This window comes from Vanellus vanellus, assembly GCF_965231255.1.
Source record: "Vanellus vanellus genome assembly, chromosome: 23".
Lineage (NCBI taxonomy): Eukaryota > Metazoa > Chordata > Aves > Charadriiformes > Charadriidae > Vanellus > Vanellus vanellus.
In genome coordinates, this window is record NC_138928.1 from 4937936 (window position 1) to 4956326 (window position 18391).

An 18391-nucleotide genomic window follows, 5' to 3' on the forward strand; every position below is an offset into this window, starting at 1 on the left:
GGACTTCAGCATTCAAACTTTCTGAGAACTGAAAGGAACCGATCCCGCTCTTCATCCGTCTCCAGACCTCGCCGCCGCACCGCAGGGAGGGCAGGGCAGCATCCAGAAGCCCGACCGCTTCCCCGAGGGGCTGGACTGTCGGCGTACAACGCCATTCAAAAATCGTCCGTGTCTCAGTAACACAATCATTGAATGTTCCTTGAAAATTTCTCCCTGCGAAAAGACAAGATGTTTTTACAGCAGAAAAAGACGCGGGCTGTTTTGTTGCTGCAGAAGTTATCAGGCGCCGAGGCAAAGCCGACGCACGCTCCCCTTTCCCAAGCATCTCCTGGAATGCCAGCTTCAATCACCGATAGATTTCTTCTTGCCAAGCACAGGAAGCAGAAGAAGAGAGGGTTTTTCTAAGAGTCACAGCGAAAAGACTTCTCTGATACCGTTTACCGCAGTCGGTGCAGACTCAGTTCCTGCAACACCAACCGAAACTCCCTTTAACCAGAGTGAAGTCTTCCAAACCACGGGGGGAAGAGAAGAGACTGGAGCTTCAGCTCCTATTAAGGCGTTTGCATATACATTCCCAACCTGGGTCTTCAAAAAAGGGAATTTTGCAAAAAAGGCATTTTATTTGGGAATGGCAAAAACTATGATTGTTGATAATCTCTGTGGAATTATAAATTGCTCATTTAAAAAACATGGTTAAATATAAGTGTCATATCTTTCCCTCGCTTGCCAATATGTCCTTTCCACGAGTTCATGTGCTATGTCTTCTGTAGGTCAGGGGAAAACGGGCCAGGGGTAGAGGGTCCATCCAGTCCAGACAGAGTAAATGGGCCATGACTGTTCAGCACTGATGGAAACTAAGAGACAAAACAAAAATGATTAGGAAAGAGGCCATTTTAATTTACAGTTCCTCTCATATCTGTGCACGTAGAAACTCACCCAGGAAAAAAATAAAACCAAAACACAACAAAGAAAAAAAACCACCAGACTTTCAAAGAATCTTCTTGGCTTCCTCCAAGTAATTTACTTTTTAAATGCCACTGCATCACAGACTGCAGCAATTCAGCTACAATAAGCAGCGTCGCTGGGAGGACCCAGCCCAGAACCTCTGCACGTGGCCTAAACTAATAACTGACTTCAATACCGGTTGTTGGGAAACCACGTTCTAAATTGTTCCTCAGTGAATTATCAGCTATTTATCGAGGAAAATGCCCAATGTATTTTCAGACCTACTTGTTTATTCCCTATATCCTCACGGTACATATAAGCTACTGCCTTCATCTCCGTGGAGATGACAGATATAAACGCAAAAGACAACTAGTTAAATTTCACCCTTTGCCTGAGCGGACTCAGGCACGAGACGTGGTTTTTCCAATTCCAAAGCGGAAGGTGAAGGAAGAGCATGAGTAATCACAACTAAAGGATATTTTTTTAATATAGAGGACTTCCTTTATGTATTAGTTAAACAAAAACATCTATTAAAAACAGCGAGGCTGAGAATTTCCAAACAACAGAAGACAGCAGAACATAAAGATCATAAAGAACTGTGCTACATATCGCCACGGAGATCACACACACAATCTTCCTTCTTACTAGTGGTGAGATCTAATCAATGGCTTTCAACAGAAGAGGCTGTTAACAAATGATTAAAACAACCAGTAGAGGAGCACAATTCAATTTCCAGGAAAATCTCAACAGTAAAGTTACATGGAGGCAGGTTTTACAGGAAGGACAGACCTTAAAAAAAATAAAAATAAATCTATCTCTAACTACGGCACAGCCCGCTATTAATTTAAAACATTTCTGAAATACCAACATTTCCAATATACTTAAATTAAACTGGGTAAACACTAAAATTAAACGCTCTCAACAGAGCTAACATAAGGGATAGAAAACAGAAAGATCACTATTTTCTTCCTACATCAGCTATTTGGGCTGAGGGACCCCCGCAGGTCTCCTGAGGAAGGCACTGGCGAGTGTGGCTCAGAGGCAGAGATTGGCCAAACTCGCTGGAACTTACCTGAAAGAGCGTATTAGCACCTTGCAACCGCGCGGGACTGAGAGGAGCAACCGGGCTCAGCGTGCTCCAGAAGTGAATACTGGAGAGCAAGGGACTCGGGGTCAGCAAGATGGGAGTCTGCAAAACACACGAAGACAGTCAGCTGTGGGAAACCCGCACGGAGGAACGCCGAGCACACGGCGATCCAGCCGCGCGGACCGCAGCTCCTACAGCTGCAGAGGGCTGGCTCCGAATTTCAGGAACTCCCATTCCCTCCTTCCGCCTCCTCCCACCTCCTTCTTCAGCCTTCAAACCCCACGGCAGCAGCAGCCGCCATCCGCCTCTCCCTCCCCTTACTGAGCTATTGGCTCTCTTTTCCCAACAGCCGCCAAATCCCGCTGGAACCTGCAGCTCCTCCTGCGACTCGGTACACAGCACCTGCAAGTGACTTCGGGAAACTCAGCCCACGGATTTAAAAAGAGCAGACAGGGGGCACGCGCGTGGTCTGGGTGACACCCCGCTGTAAGCCACAACAAAAGACGTTTACATCCAGCTTCTGAATGTTCTGGATGTTCCGGGTTCACAGGCCAAACGCTTCAAAGGGTTCCAAAAGACCAACCGCACTTGATTTTTTTTTTCCCCCCCGTCTTCAGCCATTTCAGTTTTCGATGAGCAGTTTCCCTACAGTTTCACTCTAACTCCAATTTATTACAGGAAAGAGATTAAATATATACAGAACAATTTAACAGCCTAGCTGGGTTCGGTTCTCTTCCAAGTTTTCCATGAGGCATAAAAGCTTTCCTTTCCCACATAAAAATAACAACCAAATTAAGCAGCTGTTCTTACTGCCGTTAAGTTACAACACTCAGGTCTTAAGTAAACGGCTACTGAACGAAGCAAGAGAAAGCTGCTAAACAGACACCTTCATGGTTCTCTATTTTAAAAGCATTTGCAGAATCAGCCTGAAGGATCAGGGCAGGGTTTGGGGTTTTTGAAATAATTCAATATCAGCCTGGCAAGATTTACAGAGGATCCTGCCGGTGCCGGTGTGGGTTTTGCCTCCACACGCTACCGCTGCACAGACGTGCAGAGCTGACATACCGCTCGGGCACACGCTGGGGTGGAAGCAAATACCCATTATGAATAAAGTTTCTGTTTTATAAGAGAAATGGGAGTGACATCCTGAGTTTCCAAACTCCAAATACAATCTACCGACTATTCATTTTGCACTTGCATTCCCTTATTGTTTTAAAATATAACATAACCACTGTTGTTACTTTAAAAAAAAAAAAAAACCCAACAAAAAACCAACAGGAAGGGAATTAGGTTACCTGAGAGAAAAGTGCTGGGGTAAGAGAAGCAGTTGGGAGAGAAGGGCTCAGAATCCCCAGTGGACTTGGATCGCTGCCCGTAATGACGAGAGTAGGAGCCAACTCCAGCCCTTTGGGTTTTTTAGATCTGGAGAGGTGATTGGCAAATTCCTTCTCCAGCACAGATGAATCCTGCTCTTTGGGCTCCGGGGATTGATGCTGAAGGCTCTGAGCCTGCTCCAGCTGCTGAGAAGCCACGGACTCTATGTCCGTGTCAATGTCCAGGTCGGGATTAGAGCTCAGGGGCGGCGACGGGGGCGTGGAAGGAACTTGCAGAGTGGGAGAAACCGAGGATATGGGTGGAGTTGGGGTGAAGCTGGTGGTTAAGTTTGGCAAAGGTGCTGGAGCTTCGGGGACAGTTAACTTGGGTAGAACAAGCGTCTCCAAGGTCTGGAGAGTTTCTTCCGATCCCATGGGAAGAGAGGGTGCGGTTGAAGTGGTGGAGATGGTGGAAGAGGCAGAGAGCGCCGAAGTGGTAGAGACCAGGGGGACAGAGGAAGGCTTTTTGGAGGGCATGGTTACAAACTTGATGACAGAGGGTGTCGGATCCTGAGCAGGTTTCTTCTCCGTCAGTTTCTCAGCCGGATTCTCGATCTTGATGGACCTGAAGAGTTTTACGCTGGAAGAGTTCAGGGAGTTCAGAGTAAAAGAGGAGTACAAGCCTGAGTGGATATAGTCATTGCGGCTGGAGGATTTAGCACACGACTGAGACTTCTCCTTCCCACAGTTTTCCACATCCTTTGGAGCACTGCTAACTTCCGCAAAACCAGTCATTTCAGGGTCTCCTTCTATACGGCCCACGACAAGTGGATCCATATTTAAAATCTCCGGATAAGAAACAAACTTGTACACAAACTTCTTACCGTTCACTTTTTTAATGATATTCTGTGGGTAAGAAGATACATATATTTAGGCCTTCTTCAGATTAGTTTTCTTCCTACAAACATTGCCTAAAATAGACTGAGGAATTAGATAGGCTGTAATCTTTCATCAAAAATTCTTTCTTTTTTCTTTTTTTAAAAACACACTGCATTCTTGCAATTTAGTTATGCTCCCAAAGTATCACTTCCAGAGCTTGCAGACAAAACGCTGCAACAGGTGAGCTTAACCTAACATTAAATATACTAAGGACAGCCGTAAAAGTGCCAAGCAATTCTGTTTAATGTATTTTAAAAGACCAGCTAAAAAACCAGAAAAATACCCACCACCCTCATGAAAGATCACTGACCCGGGTACAGTATGTGTCATCTATTAGGAGAACCTGCAGAATTAAAGCTTACAGGTTTGCAGAATTGAGAGCTAATACTTCAAATCAAGCCACCTTTGCTCTTAATAAGATGATAACAAAAGAAAATAAGTAGCTGAACTAGTCAGCAGAACGTAGGCTAATCAGCTATTTCAATACCACAAAATAGCGTATGTCAAACTTGTTCTGCTCCTAAGTGAAATGCCACATACAATTTGGACCTCAGAAGATTCTTATTTATTGTACAGTTATTATTACTGAGACCTCTCAGTACAAAGTCAGATTTGTGCTACCCAGTAATAAACTCCAAGCAATGTACCACCTGCTACAAACTGACGGGTTCCTCAGAAACTGTGTTTTATTTTCTACCTCCTACACCCACACAGTAACAGTTGTGGGATAAACGGCTCATTGAAACGAAGGTGAGACTCCCACACCGTGGTCCGAGTTCAGCTTTTTGACAGTACCCATGCACTGATGAAAGGCTCTCAAGTTCTTAGAAGACATTAGCTAAACAAGAGAAGCATCTTACTCTGCTGCACTAAACTCACTGACCACATTAGCGGTGCAACACTGAATACGCAGAGAAAAATACTTCGGGCTGCTTCACCGAAACTCCTTATTTTGACAGCCCCTTCGTAGAGACAACTGCAGGAAAGATCTCAAGGTAGTGCAGTATTCACCATCTCAATCATCATCACCATTCTGTTGCTTAAACTGGAGTGTTGAGGATTTAACCCTTGCAAGGGCGCATATATTTTTGGAAAGGGGATTAGTATGCACAGACAGATTCGTATTAGCAAAGACGTAAATCAAAGAAGATAACGTTTTGCACAAAGCTATCTAGAACCTTATAAAATAACCACTGGGGAGAAAATACAGCACAATGATAAATGAAAGAAAAAAACCCAACTTCTAAACATAATCTAGCACGTCTTACTTAAGTCTGGGAGACAGAAGTGACACCTATCCCCTTGAAGAGAATGAAAAAGGAAACAAAGCTCATTAGGCAGAAGCCGGTAAGATGGATAAGGATCTGAGGTGGATTTACAGACTTCGTTACCTTCACATAGTAGTATCTGAGAGCACGGCTGAGTTTATCATAGTTCATACTGGGCTTGTTCTTGCGGATTCCCCAGAGTCTGGCCACCTCCTCTGCCTGCAGCAGTTTGAACTCCCCGTCGTTGGAGGTCCAACAGATGATATTCTTGTTCTGAGGCTCTTGGAGGAGTTGGAGGAGGAACTGCCACAGGGTGATAGCACTGTCCATAGCAGTAAGCTGAAATTCAGAAAGGCAGATAAGAGGCAACAGATTAGGAACAGCGCATTTTCTTCGTCTCCCTAGAAGGGGGTAATGGAGCAGAGATGTTATTTCCAAAGCCAGCAAGAGTAAAAATTATTAGTCACCAGTCGTGAAAGATGTTCCCTGCAGAACAGAGAGGCTGAGAGCCAACTGCTGTCGTCTCCTCCCACATGTCAGTACTTTTCACATGGGTTATATTTAGCCTCATTTAACTAAATCAGGTCACTTTGGGTAAGTTGCAGTGAGTCACTATCCAAAAAAAATTCTTCTAAGTTGTTCCATGTTCACCCACTCTGACTTGTACTGCTTTATGAGAAACAGCTCAGGTGCACCCAGGTAAAAATCAAACCACCCACTCGCCGCCTCCTTTCCCCACCTGCGCCCACCTCCAACCGCCGTATCTTTAAGGAAATGGCAGATCAAGGAACCGCTTAAGCTACGTGAAGATGCCAGAGCAGAACAACTCAATTTTCCTTCAGTTCACATTTCTACTGCCTCCTTGCAAGCAGCCCTCTCAACCAAGCCCCCATCTCCTCTCCTTCAACTTTCCTGTCTTTTCCTGGTACCATCCCTGTCTTTTCTGACAGTAAACATGAAAGTAAACAAACCGATTTCAAATGCCGCTTTTGCTTTTCTCTTGATTCCTGCCATGTCCTACCTACATCAGTCATTTAGGCTGAGACTTTCTAGGACTAGTATCTGTGGGTTGACTCATGCATTTCCAGCATGATTTTCTTGCACTGATGTATAAATTCATCAAGGACACACAAGGCAGTAGAGATGACGTTTTTCCTTGACCGTATCTGACTACACCACACAGTACTCCCACAGATATTTTTAAGCAGAACACTAATAATCCTGTCTGCACAAGGGAAGTATAAAACGCACCGTGAATTAAACCAAATAAAATTATATTAATTCAGTATCCCACACGGATTCTCTTATTCCGGAACAGAACGGCTTCTATTAAGGCAGCTTAAACTTCTTCCAATGAAATAAAAACAAACCAAGCCACTCTGGAATAAGAACCATCGCGATGAATTACACTAAGAAAGTTTTCATATGCGTAATTGCCAGATTTTTATTCCCTCCCCCCCAGGTCAAACCCCAGTAAATGCAAACCTAAAGAGCACAGGGGTTTCCATCTGGGTGAATCTGCAGCCCGAGCGCTATTCACAAGCTCCAAAACAGAGGCATCACGTCCAAGTTCAGCAAGCAGGACCCACGCCCGTATTGTTTGAAGTCCATGTACACGCAGGGATAAGTTTAAGATTCAGTCGGGACTGCCAGTTCATCTTCGTTACCAAAGCCTTTTATTCCAATCTCATTACTGCCCAGCACTTATCCAGCCCTATATAAGGAAGAGAACCGTCTACATGTCAGAGCTTCAGAATTTAGTCAGCCCTGTAAAAGGATTACTGCTGACAGTTTACACAGGACTACACATTCTTATTTAAATAAGGTGCCCCAGGGCAGGTGCTTTTTTGGGCAGAGCCCATTGCATTTAACCTATTTTTAAGAATACCTGCCCAATGGCAGGCTTACACGACTACACAGAGATGTTACATTGATCGAGCCAGTTAAATTGCTGCAATTACAAGGAACAATCTCAAAGTGAAGGACACCCACAGCACCTCGTTATGCTGGCCTAAGGTGCTTTCCTTATTAATGACTGTACGCATACAACTCCACGCTTGCCCAAATTAATTGCTCGGTACTCTAAGAAAATGTCAGCTGCTGAACGCTGTGCTTTGAGACTCTTCCCAAACTGCATCCTGGCATGCCAGCAGAACTGTACGGCAACTCGGGGCCGGGCAGCCACATTAAAACTCTTCCAGGACTTCTCCTCCAACTTGTATTCGCATTTGCCAATAACATTTCGTATCTGCCTACTGGCAGCACAGAGGACGCGCACGCTGCGGAGCATCACAAGCGGAGCCTCATTATCCTGTCAGGATGATGCACACGCACGGGGCGGCGTGTAGACAGAAGGACTCGATTCTACCGTTCTGCAGAGCTGTCAATACTAGCGATATGTGTTAACAGAGAAAGCGCAGGAAAATGAAGTTGAGTGATTATTCCCACGCTACATTTATCTACAGCACTTTCAAAACCCATAAGCACCACTGCACCAAATAGCGCTGACTGATGCAATGGGAAGCAATCACGTAGAAATTAGATTAGCAGCAGAATTTCAGAGCAGCAAAGGCTGTGGGTTTTTTTTTTTCCTCTCCTCCTAAAAATACGTGCAGATTTCATCCCAGAATTTAAATGCTATTATTTCATTGGGCCGCTTTCCTATAGTAAGAAGTACCTTGCCATTATCTCCCAGCTCACCAACCTCTACCGCAGTCAAGCACCGCTGCCTTCGTCACAGCTGGTTTTGAATCGAGCTGGAGATACACAATGCCGACGGACCGGCACTGACAGCACAAAGTTCAGCTACACAGAGTACGCATGGGGTGACTAAAATGATGGAAGATAAAAGATTTTTAAAAAATAAAAATAAATCACCTTTCCCGGTGATGAGCTGTGTTGTTCTGAGGAGCATTTACCAAAATAAGAGTTCCCGCTGCCTAAATGCCAAATACCGCAGCCTCCCGGCTGGAAGGATCCTTCTCCCAGGGGCAGACTGTACCGGAGTGTTAGACTGATCAAGTTACTACTGATGTTTCTGGAGTTTACAGGCTTTAGGGTCGTCATGATTCCTTCCATCGTTTGGAGGATACGCTGCATATCCTCAGCACCCTCTACTTTAAAAAGTCTCACATCAGACACATTAACAACAGTGTGGAGAAGCTTTACTGGCTCCTTGGCTGCCGTAGAACAGGAGAGCGCTTTGGAATAGTTAACAGATAGGTTATATCGCATATGAGAGAATGGATGTCCCTCTTTATTAAATAATTGTTGTTTACACCTACAGGAAACAATGGGGAGTTACCTCAACGCAGCTGGGAGTAGAGTTTTTCTGAAGATTATATACAGACAAAGGGAAGGACAGAAAACAACCCTCCAAATTGGTCAAAGCAGTGGGATGAAGGTGGACCTTGGCCCTTCAGATCCCAGGAGTAAGCTGTAACTGGGAAAGTATAACATGTATATGGGAGACAATGTTGTGTTATGAATCGAGACATCTAATTTAACTTTTTTATTAAAGTTGCTTTGATACTGTGTAAGAATACATCAAAGAACTGTTGCTTCTTCAGGAAAAAGCAAACTAAAAAAAAAAATCACACAAGATGCAAAATTAAAACCAGTATAGGCGAGATGAGCCCTTCTCTTTGTTTAAGACGAACCGAGTAACATGTTAAAAGGGTTCTTCCTTCTTCAGCACCTGGGGCAGGAGGCAGCTGATGCCTTTCATGAGCCTTTCCCTTGCAACCACAGGCACTGAGCAGCGGTTCGAGCTCCTCGCGCCATCCGCCTTTGCTGCCCCGGCGGGGGGACCAGCTGCCCACCCCCCGGCCACGATCTCAAGAGCGTCCCCCTCCTGCACTGACACTGGAAGGAATTCAGCACATCCTCTTGTCCTTTTTATTCCGATGTACAGCAAACCCCACGCTCTCCAGAGACGTTGCAGGCGCAGTAGTTAAACTACAGAAATGCGGATGAGGACAGGAACCCACTGTCCTACTCCTGCTCTACACGAGCAATGGTGAGGTGTTACTTCTCTTGTGATTTGTAAACAGCATTTCAACTTCTTTCCAAACTACGTCTCCTTTCATGATAAGGCATCCATCTCCCAGCACAGCTCCCCGTCAGCGTAAAAAGCCTGGCAGTTTGATTGCTTTTTCTTCAAGATGAATACACCAATAATTACAAGCACACCACTGCAAAACGTCTTTTTGCTGAAGGTTATTTGCCTTATAAGAGTCCGCGGAGAAAGAGAAAGGTCTCATTTGAAAAGACAATGAGGGAATTAGGCAGAGAGGCAATACTGCTGCTTCTGATGACGGTCCTTCCACTTCTGCACCATTTGAGTACAAGGAAAAAATAGTTGCTAGAGGCAGAGGGCAGTTATACTTTGTAATGAGTATGCTAAAATAGAGCACTATTATTGTCTTGAGATCTTCTCTGACGCCTACGGATGACCCTTGAAGTATACTGAGAGGCTGACAGAATTTGGCTGCAGTACTCTAAATACAAGCGCTGCAAACTCGAGCTTTCTCATGTTGCTGCAGCTTCGTTTGAGGCTGCTGTAGCTTTGGTTGAGGCCTGGACTTTACAAAGCCTCGAGTCTACAAAAAAGCCAGGACACGAGATACGTATCTTTTCCAGTGACTTCTCCTCGTGCATCCGCGCCACCACGTGCTCCACGCAATCCATTTGATTACAGAGCCTCGAGGCTTTGCATCTTCTGCGGAGGGAGTGTGCGCAATCCCTGGGTGGCAGAGCCGACAGGAGGAACCGTTTAGGAAGTGGCATATGGTAATCTCCGCCGTGGCCAGCAGCTATACTTACTATTGCAAAACAAAGCCAAGCCTTCATCCCTTCGTGCTCAAAAAGGAGAGGGACACCTCGCTACGCCCCAGCAAGGCAGCGGAGGCAGGACCCAGGGAATCTGCCCTAACCCCCGTCTGCAAGGTCTTCTGGCAGATTTCCTGTGCTTTGACTCAACGCCGAGAACAGCTCAAGTACTCTTTCACCTCAATTTGTTCCAACAGCCTCTTACAAGCATCTGCAGCCTGACGACTTCTGCAGATGGACCGAATGAAGCAGTCAGGTCTACAGCCTTGTCAGAACCCACACAGAAACAAAGGAGAGAAAGGATGTCACACAGACCTTACCCAGCGAGGACAAAATCATCACTGCCACGTATTTAAATGGCACGGTTACAGCTGTCCAGGTATTTACACAGCAGTGACGTCTCAAAAGATGACTTTGGAAGCAGCACAGGGCAGAGGTAAACACACAGGGTGACACAGAAACCTCTTCTCAGATCACAAACGCTTCATTATAAAAAAAAGAAAGAAACAAAAAAGGCAGCAACAGTAACTTAGAGATGGTCTTGGGCAGCTCACACTTAATGGGGCAAGCGAGACATCCAGCAGGGCAGCCAGCGAGCAAATTAAAACTTCACACAATCCCAGGAAAGCCGGACCTGCTGCAGGTACAACACGCGCACCGCGCACATGCACAAAGCTGAACTGTTAAAGACTTTACAGTGCGGAACTATTCCCGTGGTTTCTTAATAGTTTAAGGTGGCCCCGGTGGGTGAGCAGCAGGAATCTGTAGACAAGAACTCCTGCCACATTGCGCAACACTCCTGTGGACGCACGGCCTCAGATAGTTGTTCCAGGAAAATAAACAACAGAATGACTTCGGCTGAAGGAGATTTTTGGACATCACAGGCCCAACTCCTTGTTCGCAACAGGGTTAACTTCAAAGTTAGATCAGGCTGTTCAGTGCCTTCGTCCAGCCAACACAATAAATAAATAAATGGCTGCCCCGTTCCTTTTATTTTAGTAAAGGGACAGAAGCTTGAACATCGCTGATGAAGTATCTAATTAAGTGGTTATTAGCACAGTACTTGAAACATCCCACTACTAATAAAACCTTTCATTTTCGAGCCCCTGAGACAGTGATTCACCTGAACTAATACTTTTAGTATTGTATCAATTTTGATTCAGTTCAGAGCGAGCCTGCTGCCCAGCACGCGTGAAACCTGCTGTCCAAGCCCGGCCCCACCGGGATGCTCGTTCCCAGTGACTGACATACTCCGGTGCTGTGGGAAGCGCATTCGGGGTATTTAGTTCTTTTCCAGAAGATACACAGCATTGTAAAAGCACCGTAACTACCGTCACTATCACTTGTTTTGACAGCGTGCTTCCCGAAGACAGGTGATTTACCAGTTAAAAGCCTCTTAAATGTGTAAAATAAAGTTACTATTTACAAGAAATTAAACTAGAGATGCAGACTTCCACATCTGCACCACCACCGTTAAAAAATTCCAAACGCTGGCAGCTTTCCAAGTAGTAATCATATTATACATGACTCTAATAAATACTAAAATCGGGTAAGAATAAGAAAAAAAACAAACAAACACGCTAGCCTCCAATAAATTCCTGTCTTCCCCTTGGCTCTGGCATTTGCTGCACCGTTGTTTCCAAACCAGTCAGGAAAATGAGCTCGTTCTGAAGGAAAAGCCGTAGTTATCAAGGCAGGAAGCTCCTTGGAAGGAAATGCCGGAGGATGTCCTCACGATAAGAGCTGCTCCAGAGTTTTCATTGCCTAATCCCGCGCCAAGTTCGACAGTTCTATTTACTTAAGACAAACATTGCAAGAAATTTTGGGTTCTCAGCTCAAAAATTAAGTTACTTGACATGAAATTAAGGTGTTAGCAAATATTTGGGGGTTTAGGAACAATTTGCTTCAGCTTCTTAACTTGTATCTGAGAAATTATTATTTCCTTGTCTAAGTATTTTCTAGTATCCTCCACCTTTCAGATGTTTGAGAAAACCTTTCTGAACTAGCAAAAAAGCAACAGAAAACAAGCCACGAGGGAGGACAGTGACATCAGGATTCTCATCGCACTTATGGCTGAAGACCGTAAGTTGGTAGAAGTCAATGAGCCAAACAGCCTTTTGGTTTTTTTAAATCTTGATACAGAGACAATGGTGCCTGCTTTGTTATTTAATATGGGTTTGACTAGCACACCCTGACACGTAAAAATATTTTAACCTGTTTGAACATGGCCAATAACGGGGACTTCAAAGCACAGTCCATGTACTTCCTCCAGCTCCTACCATCCCTCTGACCCTCCATCCCTGGCTCAGGACGACTCACACCTCAGCGTAATTAGTTTTTCGGGCAGCAGACCTCGTTTCCCCACTTTACCATACTTTGATGAAGAGTCTCCCTTTTATAGGATAAGAGACTAAACACGGGAAGGTTTAGGACAAATAGAGAGAATGGTAAACTTCAAATACGCAATGCCTTTGATCAGCTCCTTGGTTGGTTTCTGACCCTGATGTGATTGTTTCTGAGTCAGCCATAAAAATATTTATTTCCGTGGAAGCTCCTCTCTAGTTAGGTTACACTGGCTTCCTCCTTATCTGCCACAACAGGCTGAGGGGAATGTTTACCAACAGCAGACTAAATTAGCTGCAACGGGCACAGCACGTCCGCTGAAAGTAAAAGCATCCCTGTTTAAGAGTAAGGGGTCAGGTCTCCGCATCACCCTACAGAGTAAACCCCGAACAAAAGGTTAAATGTTTTATGTTGATCCTAACTTTATTATGAAAAGGAAGCCTCATTTAAGATGGAAAAGGTTTCCTTTAATAATGTTTATAATACACTTAGCCTGGTTGCTATGACGATGGAACAACTATTCTCTACAAACAGGCGCTAAGACCCTAAAAATAAACAGGCCGACAAAAATCACGAACACGCAGCTTTGTCAGGCAGGCTGTGCCTGGTGCAGGCACCGTGTTTGTTCGCAATATGATGAAGATAAAGAAATGCTAATGACTAGCTTCTGCCCCCACCGCGCAGAGCGCTCGCCTACAACGCGATTCCTGTACTTCTCGGGAGCTGCTCCTTAAAACGGCACCACTGAAGGCAGAACTCGGGGTTCCCCCCCCCCCGGCAGAGAGCAGAACAATGGGGATTGTTAGAAGTTTGGCTGTGAAAATACGGTAAGTTTTGTGGAAGTAATACAGGCATACACGTATGTATGTGTGTATATGTATATATGCATACAAAATAAGTGTAACAGCATGTATTTGCATACTTTCTCTGTAGACTCACTTATTGATGTGGGCAGGCATCCACCCATTTCACAAAGAGACGAGTACACAAGTATTAAAAAAATAAAAAGCAGCAGCACAGTCGGGAAGAAAAAGCCCCCAAACTCTGGATGCCCCCGTCTCTGACCCCCACCCGCGGGGAGAGCCAGGCGGTGGGTGCCGGAGGGGCACAACCCCCCCGACCCGCGCTCAGACCCTCCTCAACCCCCAAATCAAGCGGCGAAGATACCGGCACCGGGACGAGGGGCCTGGGGGGGGTGTCTCTCCCTCCTCCCCCCCGCCGACGGGACCGAGACCCGGACTGGCCCCGGGGCGCCCCGCCGATCAATGACCCGAGGCGGACTGCCGCCCTTCAGAGCCGTCGCCTTCGTTTCCCGGCACAGGCGAACCCCTCCCGCTGACCGACCCCCTCCTCGCCGACCCCCTCCGGGACCGCCGGCCCCGGCCCCCCCGACCGCCCCGGGGCCTCCTCGGCCCCCGCTCCGCTCCCTCCCCCGCGCAGGACGGAGCCCGTTCGTTCCCGGCCCGGAAGCCACCCCGCCGTACCCGGGCCGGGCCAGGCCGCCCCCGCTCACCGAGGAGGAGCCCCGCCGGTCCCCGGGCGTCGCGGTCCCCTCGCGGCGGGCAGGTGCTGGGAGCGGCTCCCCCGCCGCCCTTCATGGCCGGGCGCCCGCCGGGCGCCGGGCCCCCATCCCGGGCGGGAGGAGCCAGGCGAGCAGCGAAGGGCAGCGGTGCGGAGGCGGCGGCGGGGCGGGGGGGGAGGGGGGGCGGCGGCGAGCGGCGGCGCGTTACATGGCGGGAGCGCCCGTCCCTCCGCCGCCGAGCCTCCGCGGCCGCCGTACCCCACACTTCCGCCCACGGCCCCGCAGAGGCGCGGCGCAGCCAATCGCCGCGCGGAGCGGGGGCGCCGGCGGCCAATGGGAGGGCGCTTCCCGCCCACCGCTCGCAAAGCCCGCTGGGAAGGGTAGTCCGCCTGGCCTAGCGCCCGCTCGCAGCCATGTGCCCGCGGCCCGGCCCGGCCCAGCCCCGGCCCGCCGGCAGCCCCAGGGGCGGCGTCTGCGTGGCGTGTCAGGGATAACACGGAGCCCCGTCTGCGGGCGGAGTGGGGCTGCGCAGCGGTAGGACTCCCCGGCCACGGCAGGGGGAGAGGGGAAGGGGCTTGGGCTGGAGCAGGCTGCTGAACATTAAAATGTTTAAAAAATTGGAAAAATTATTTTTAAATTTAAAAATAAAATGAGAAATCCCGCGAAACCGGGGAGGCAAGGTGAGGGAGGTGACAGAACAGAGGACGAGCCAGCGTGCTTTCCGCATCCCCGTGCGGTAGGCAGAGCTCCCCGCCTCCTCCGGTACCCAGAACCTTGCCCATAAGAATATCCCTTCCCACGAGAACAGCACTACCATGTGCTTGTGTTCTCCCTGGGGAACATGGTGGCACCGGGACACTTGGTTCCAGAAACCCACCCGGAGGTGCTCCCCACAGAAGGCCGCGGGGTTCGGCCATGGCTTTGCAGCCGTTCTCTGTTCCCGGACCTTCCCCGTGGCTCACCCGACCCCCACACGCTGGCGGCAAAGGCATGGTGCCTTCGTGTTCCCCGGATGGAGCAGAAGGGAGAGGCGATCCCGGGCTCGCTGCACACACAGCAGGAGCCTTAATCATAGAATCACAGAATGGTTTGGGTTGGAAGGGACCTTAAAGAGCATCTGGTTCCAACCCCACTGCCCTGGGCAGGGACACCTTCCACTAGTTTTAAGCAACCTGGTCTACTGGGAAGTGTCCCTGCCTACGGCAGGGGGGTTGGAGCCAGATGATATTCAAGGTCCTTTCCAACCTAAACCATTCTGTGATTCTAGACCAGGTTGCTCCAAGCCCCATCCACACTGGCCTTGAACACCTCCAGGGATGGGGCGGCCACAGCTTCTCTGGGCAACCTGGGCCGGGGGCTCATCGCCCACACAGGAAAGAATTTCTTCCTAATACCTAATCTAAATCTCCCCTCTTCCAGTCTGAAGCCATTCCCCCTCGTCCTATCACTCCATGCCCTTGTAAGAAGTCCCTCCCCAGCTCCCCTGGAGCCCCTTTAGGCACTGGAAGGGGCTCTGAGGTCTCTGTGGAGCCTTCTCTCCTCCAGGCTGAACCCCCCCCACCTCTCCCAGCCTGTCCTCCCAGCAGAGGGGCTCCAGCCCTCAGAACATCTCCGGGGCCTCCTCTGTCCCTGCTCCAACAGGTCCATGTCCTCCTGATGTTGGGACCCCCCAAGCTGGAGGCAGCACGGCATAGGGTCTCCCCAGAGTGGAGCAGAGGAGCAGAATCCCCTCCCTTGCCCTGCTGTCCATGCTGCCTGGGATGCAGCCCAGGATGCGGTTACACAATAAATCACACCAAAGCTCATTAAAGCAGCCCATGGCCACACTCGAGTCCCCGGGAAACTGCTTTCCACGGCCAGGTGCTGTTCATTGCTAATTGCACTGCCACGGCCTACAAGTGAGCAGCCTCAGTCCCAAATATCTCCTAAAAAAGCATTTTTCATACCAGTTTGAAAGCCGCATGATTTTCCATTGGATCAGGCACCGGGAGCAGAAGGTGAAGTGCCGAGAAGGCAGCGCTCGCCCGCTTCCCTCCCATGAGCAAGCAGCCCCCGCTGCCTCGCCATCAGATTCCCACCCGTTGGCAGAGAAGAAAAAAAAAAAAAAAATTTAAGCAGCGCTTCGCTGTCAAACACTGCACATGCCAAAACACGCAGCTTTGCGTTTCCTAGACACATGCCGGCGAAAGGTTAGCTGCCTTAGCACAAAGTCTTCTCTGCACATTTCACCCAACTGCCCCCTCACAAACTTGAGCCCTGCTCCACACGCGGGCGCGAGCCAAAGCCCCCCACAGCCGGGTACGTTTGTGATGGGGAAGCACCATTATCCTCAAACACACCAGTTGTAGCTCAGAGCCCGGTTAAGGCTGAGCGGCTCCAGCTGCAATTAATGCTGTTTCTATGAAGGCAGATTCCGTATCGTTACCAGGTTGTCCCCTCCAGCTGGTCCCATTTCATGGAGACAAATGACAACCACCAGGTGAAGCGAAAGGAGATCTGTAAACTTGGAAGCAAGACAGGGAACGCAACGTTGCACAATACCTTTATAATACCTTTAAATAACCCTTTATCAGCACTTACTGCAGAGTCACAGGGGATCAGAAGGGAGACGAAAGCAGAGAAAGTAAGGAAGTTTAGGGAATTGAGATGTCTTTTGACTACAGGGAAGAAGTACAGGGTTTTCCCCGAAAGCGTGCTTTCTGTCATGGGGACAGAGGAAGTTTTCAACCAGGCTGACCATTGTTTATTTATTTACAGAAATTAACTACCGCATTTTAAAATAAAATCAAGAGATTGGTTTCTGGGTTTCTCACCTCCACTTTCAAACACCCCAAAAATGAAAAAGAAAAGAAAAAAGTGTGAGAGAGACTGGGCAGGGAGGGGAAGAAAAAGGTAAGGAAAAAGGACAAGAAAATCCTCTACAAAATTCCAGAGTCAGTTTCTTCAGCTTTCAAAATAATTAAAGCCCCTTTGAAATGAAAACATGTGCTGTTTTCCTTTTCTTTTTCCCCCGTGGAAAGCATCACTCGCTATTTCCACAGAGCACTTCAGGTTATCAGTACCGCTTTTCCCTTGGGAATGCCCAAGCCAGGAAGCACTGACCCAGGAACCGAGGTCTGGAGCTCAGGAGGCCCTTTCCCATGGCCCTGAGCCGCAGCCTCCTCACCTCTACCTGCTCTTCTGCGCTGCTCAAATACAACTAACGCCCCACGGGTGAGCCAGCCTTGATAACCAACACCACAAGCCTTTGGTCGAGCATTTCCCTGCGCCCGTCCCGCTTATCTTCTCCTGCTGTGCTCCATCCTAACCTCTCGCTCTGTTTGGAGCTTGGACTCCTTCTCCCGCACTGAATTAAAAAAAAAAAAAAACAACAAAAAAACAGAGAGGAAAACAAAGAAAAGCCCTGTGCTTTCTCAGACTCTTCCTGTAGAGTCATACGTGGGAGGTTTGCCAACATCTGCATGTGTGTACCTCAAACACAGCTAAATCCATTTGTTTGGGAAAGGACCAGCACCGGGGATTGCACAACTCGCTCGGGGAGCGCTCCTGAAGCCAGCTGGTCTCTCCGGGAGCTCCTGTAGCCTTTGCGGTGACGAACAACCTACGGGACCGGCGCACACCATGCCGTTTCTTTGAGTGTCTTTTCCTCACTTGGCGCTGAGCAGCAGTTATTTGCAAAGCGGGAGCATGATCCAGCTCCGAAAAAGAAGATTTCACAAGATAGTTGATCACACAAACCCGGTGTTTCAGCACACACGCCAGGCTCAAGTGGGGTCTGAACATGTTCTGCAAAGCAAACAGCAGAGCTCCATCTCTGAGCGCCCCACCACAGCTCCAGACTCTTCCCCGGCTTTGTTTCCACTTGCCATCAGCAAAATCGACCAGCACACCCCAAAATTTCGTATTCCCTTAGCACTCCGTCAGGAAACAATGCACGAGCTGAACCCAAGAAGACAGCGCAGGCTGCTGTGGAAGAGGGACAGCCCATAAAAATCAACTCCGCTCTGCCCTAGCACCCGAAGGACCTAAAGAGCTTCAGCTACAGCTGTATCAGAGCGTCTTTTCAGAGGGATAATAAATTTCCTACTTTGTGCAGCTCTCACTTTGTTCTGCTTCCCCTGCCGTGGGTTTGCAATCCAACGTG

The 18391-nt window shown here is 48.3% G+C and overlaps 1 protein-coding gene across 1 annotated transcript; it reads right to left on the reverse strand.

Moving 5' to 3' along the window:
• Positions 1–623: 623 nt before the first annotated feature.
• ELK4 (ETS transcription factor ELK4) lies at positions 624–14328 on the reverse strand. The gene is made up of 5 exons (XM_082494447.1): positions 14239–14328; positions 5676–5891; positions 3328–4251; positions 2018–2134; positions 624–854 (listed from the first exon to the last, which is right to left on the reverse strand). The coding sequence occupies exons 2-5, from the start codon at positions 5880–5882 to the stop codon at positions 756–758; spliced, it is 1347 nt and encodes a 448-aa protein (XP_082350573.1). The 5' UTR covers positions 5883–5891; positions 14239–14328; the 3' UTR covers positions 624–755.
• Between the last annotated feature and the right edge of the window lie 4063 nt (positions 14329–18391).

What these genes read in the sequence shown, in the direction of transcription:
- ELK4 (XM_082494447.1), bottom strand. Translation starts at nt 5,882, where the DNA reads ATGGACAGTGCTATCACCCTGTGGCAGTTCCTCCTCCAACTCCTCCAA. An exon ending in TCAGATACTACTATGTGAAG is followed by an intron (nt 4,252 to 5,675) that starts GTAACGAAGTCT and finishes TCTTACCCACAG; the next exon opens with AATATCATTAAAAAAGTGAA. An exon ending in CCCCAGCACTTTTCTCTCAG is followed by an intron (nt 2,135 to 3,327) that starts GTAACCTAATTC and finishes TGTGTTTTGCAG; the next exon opens with ACTCCCATCTTGCTGACCCC.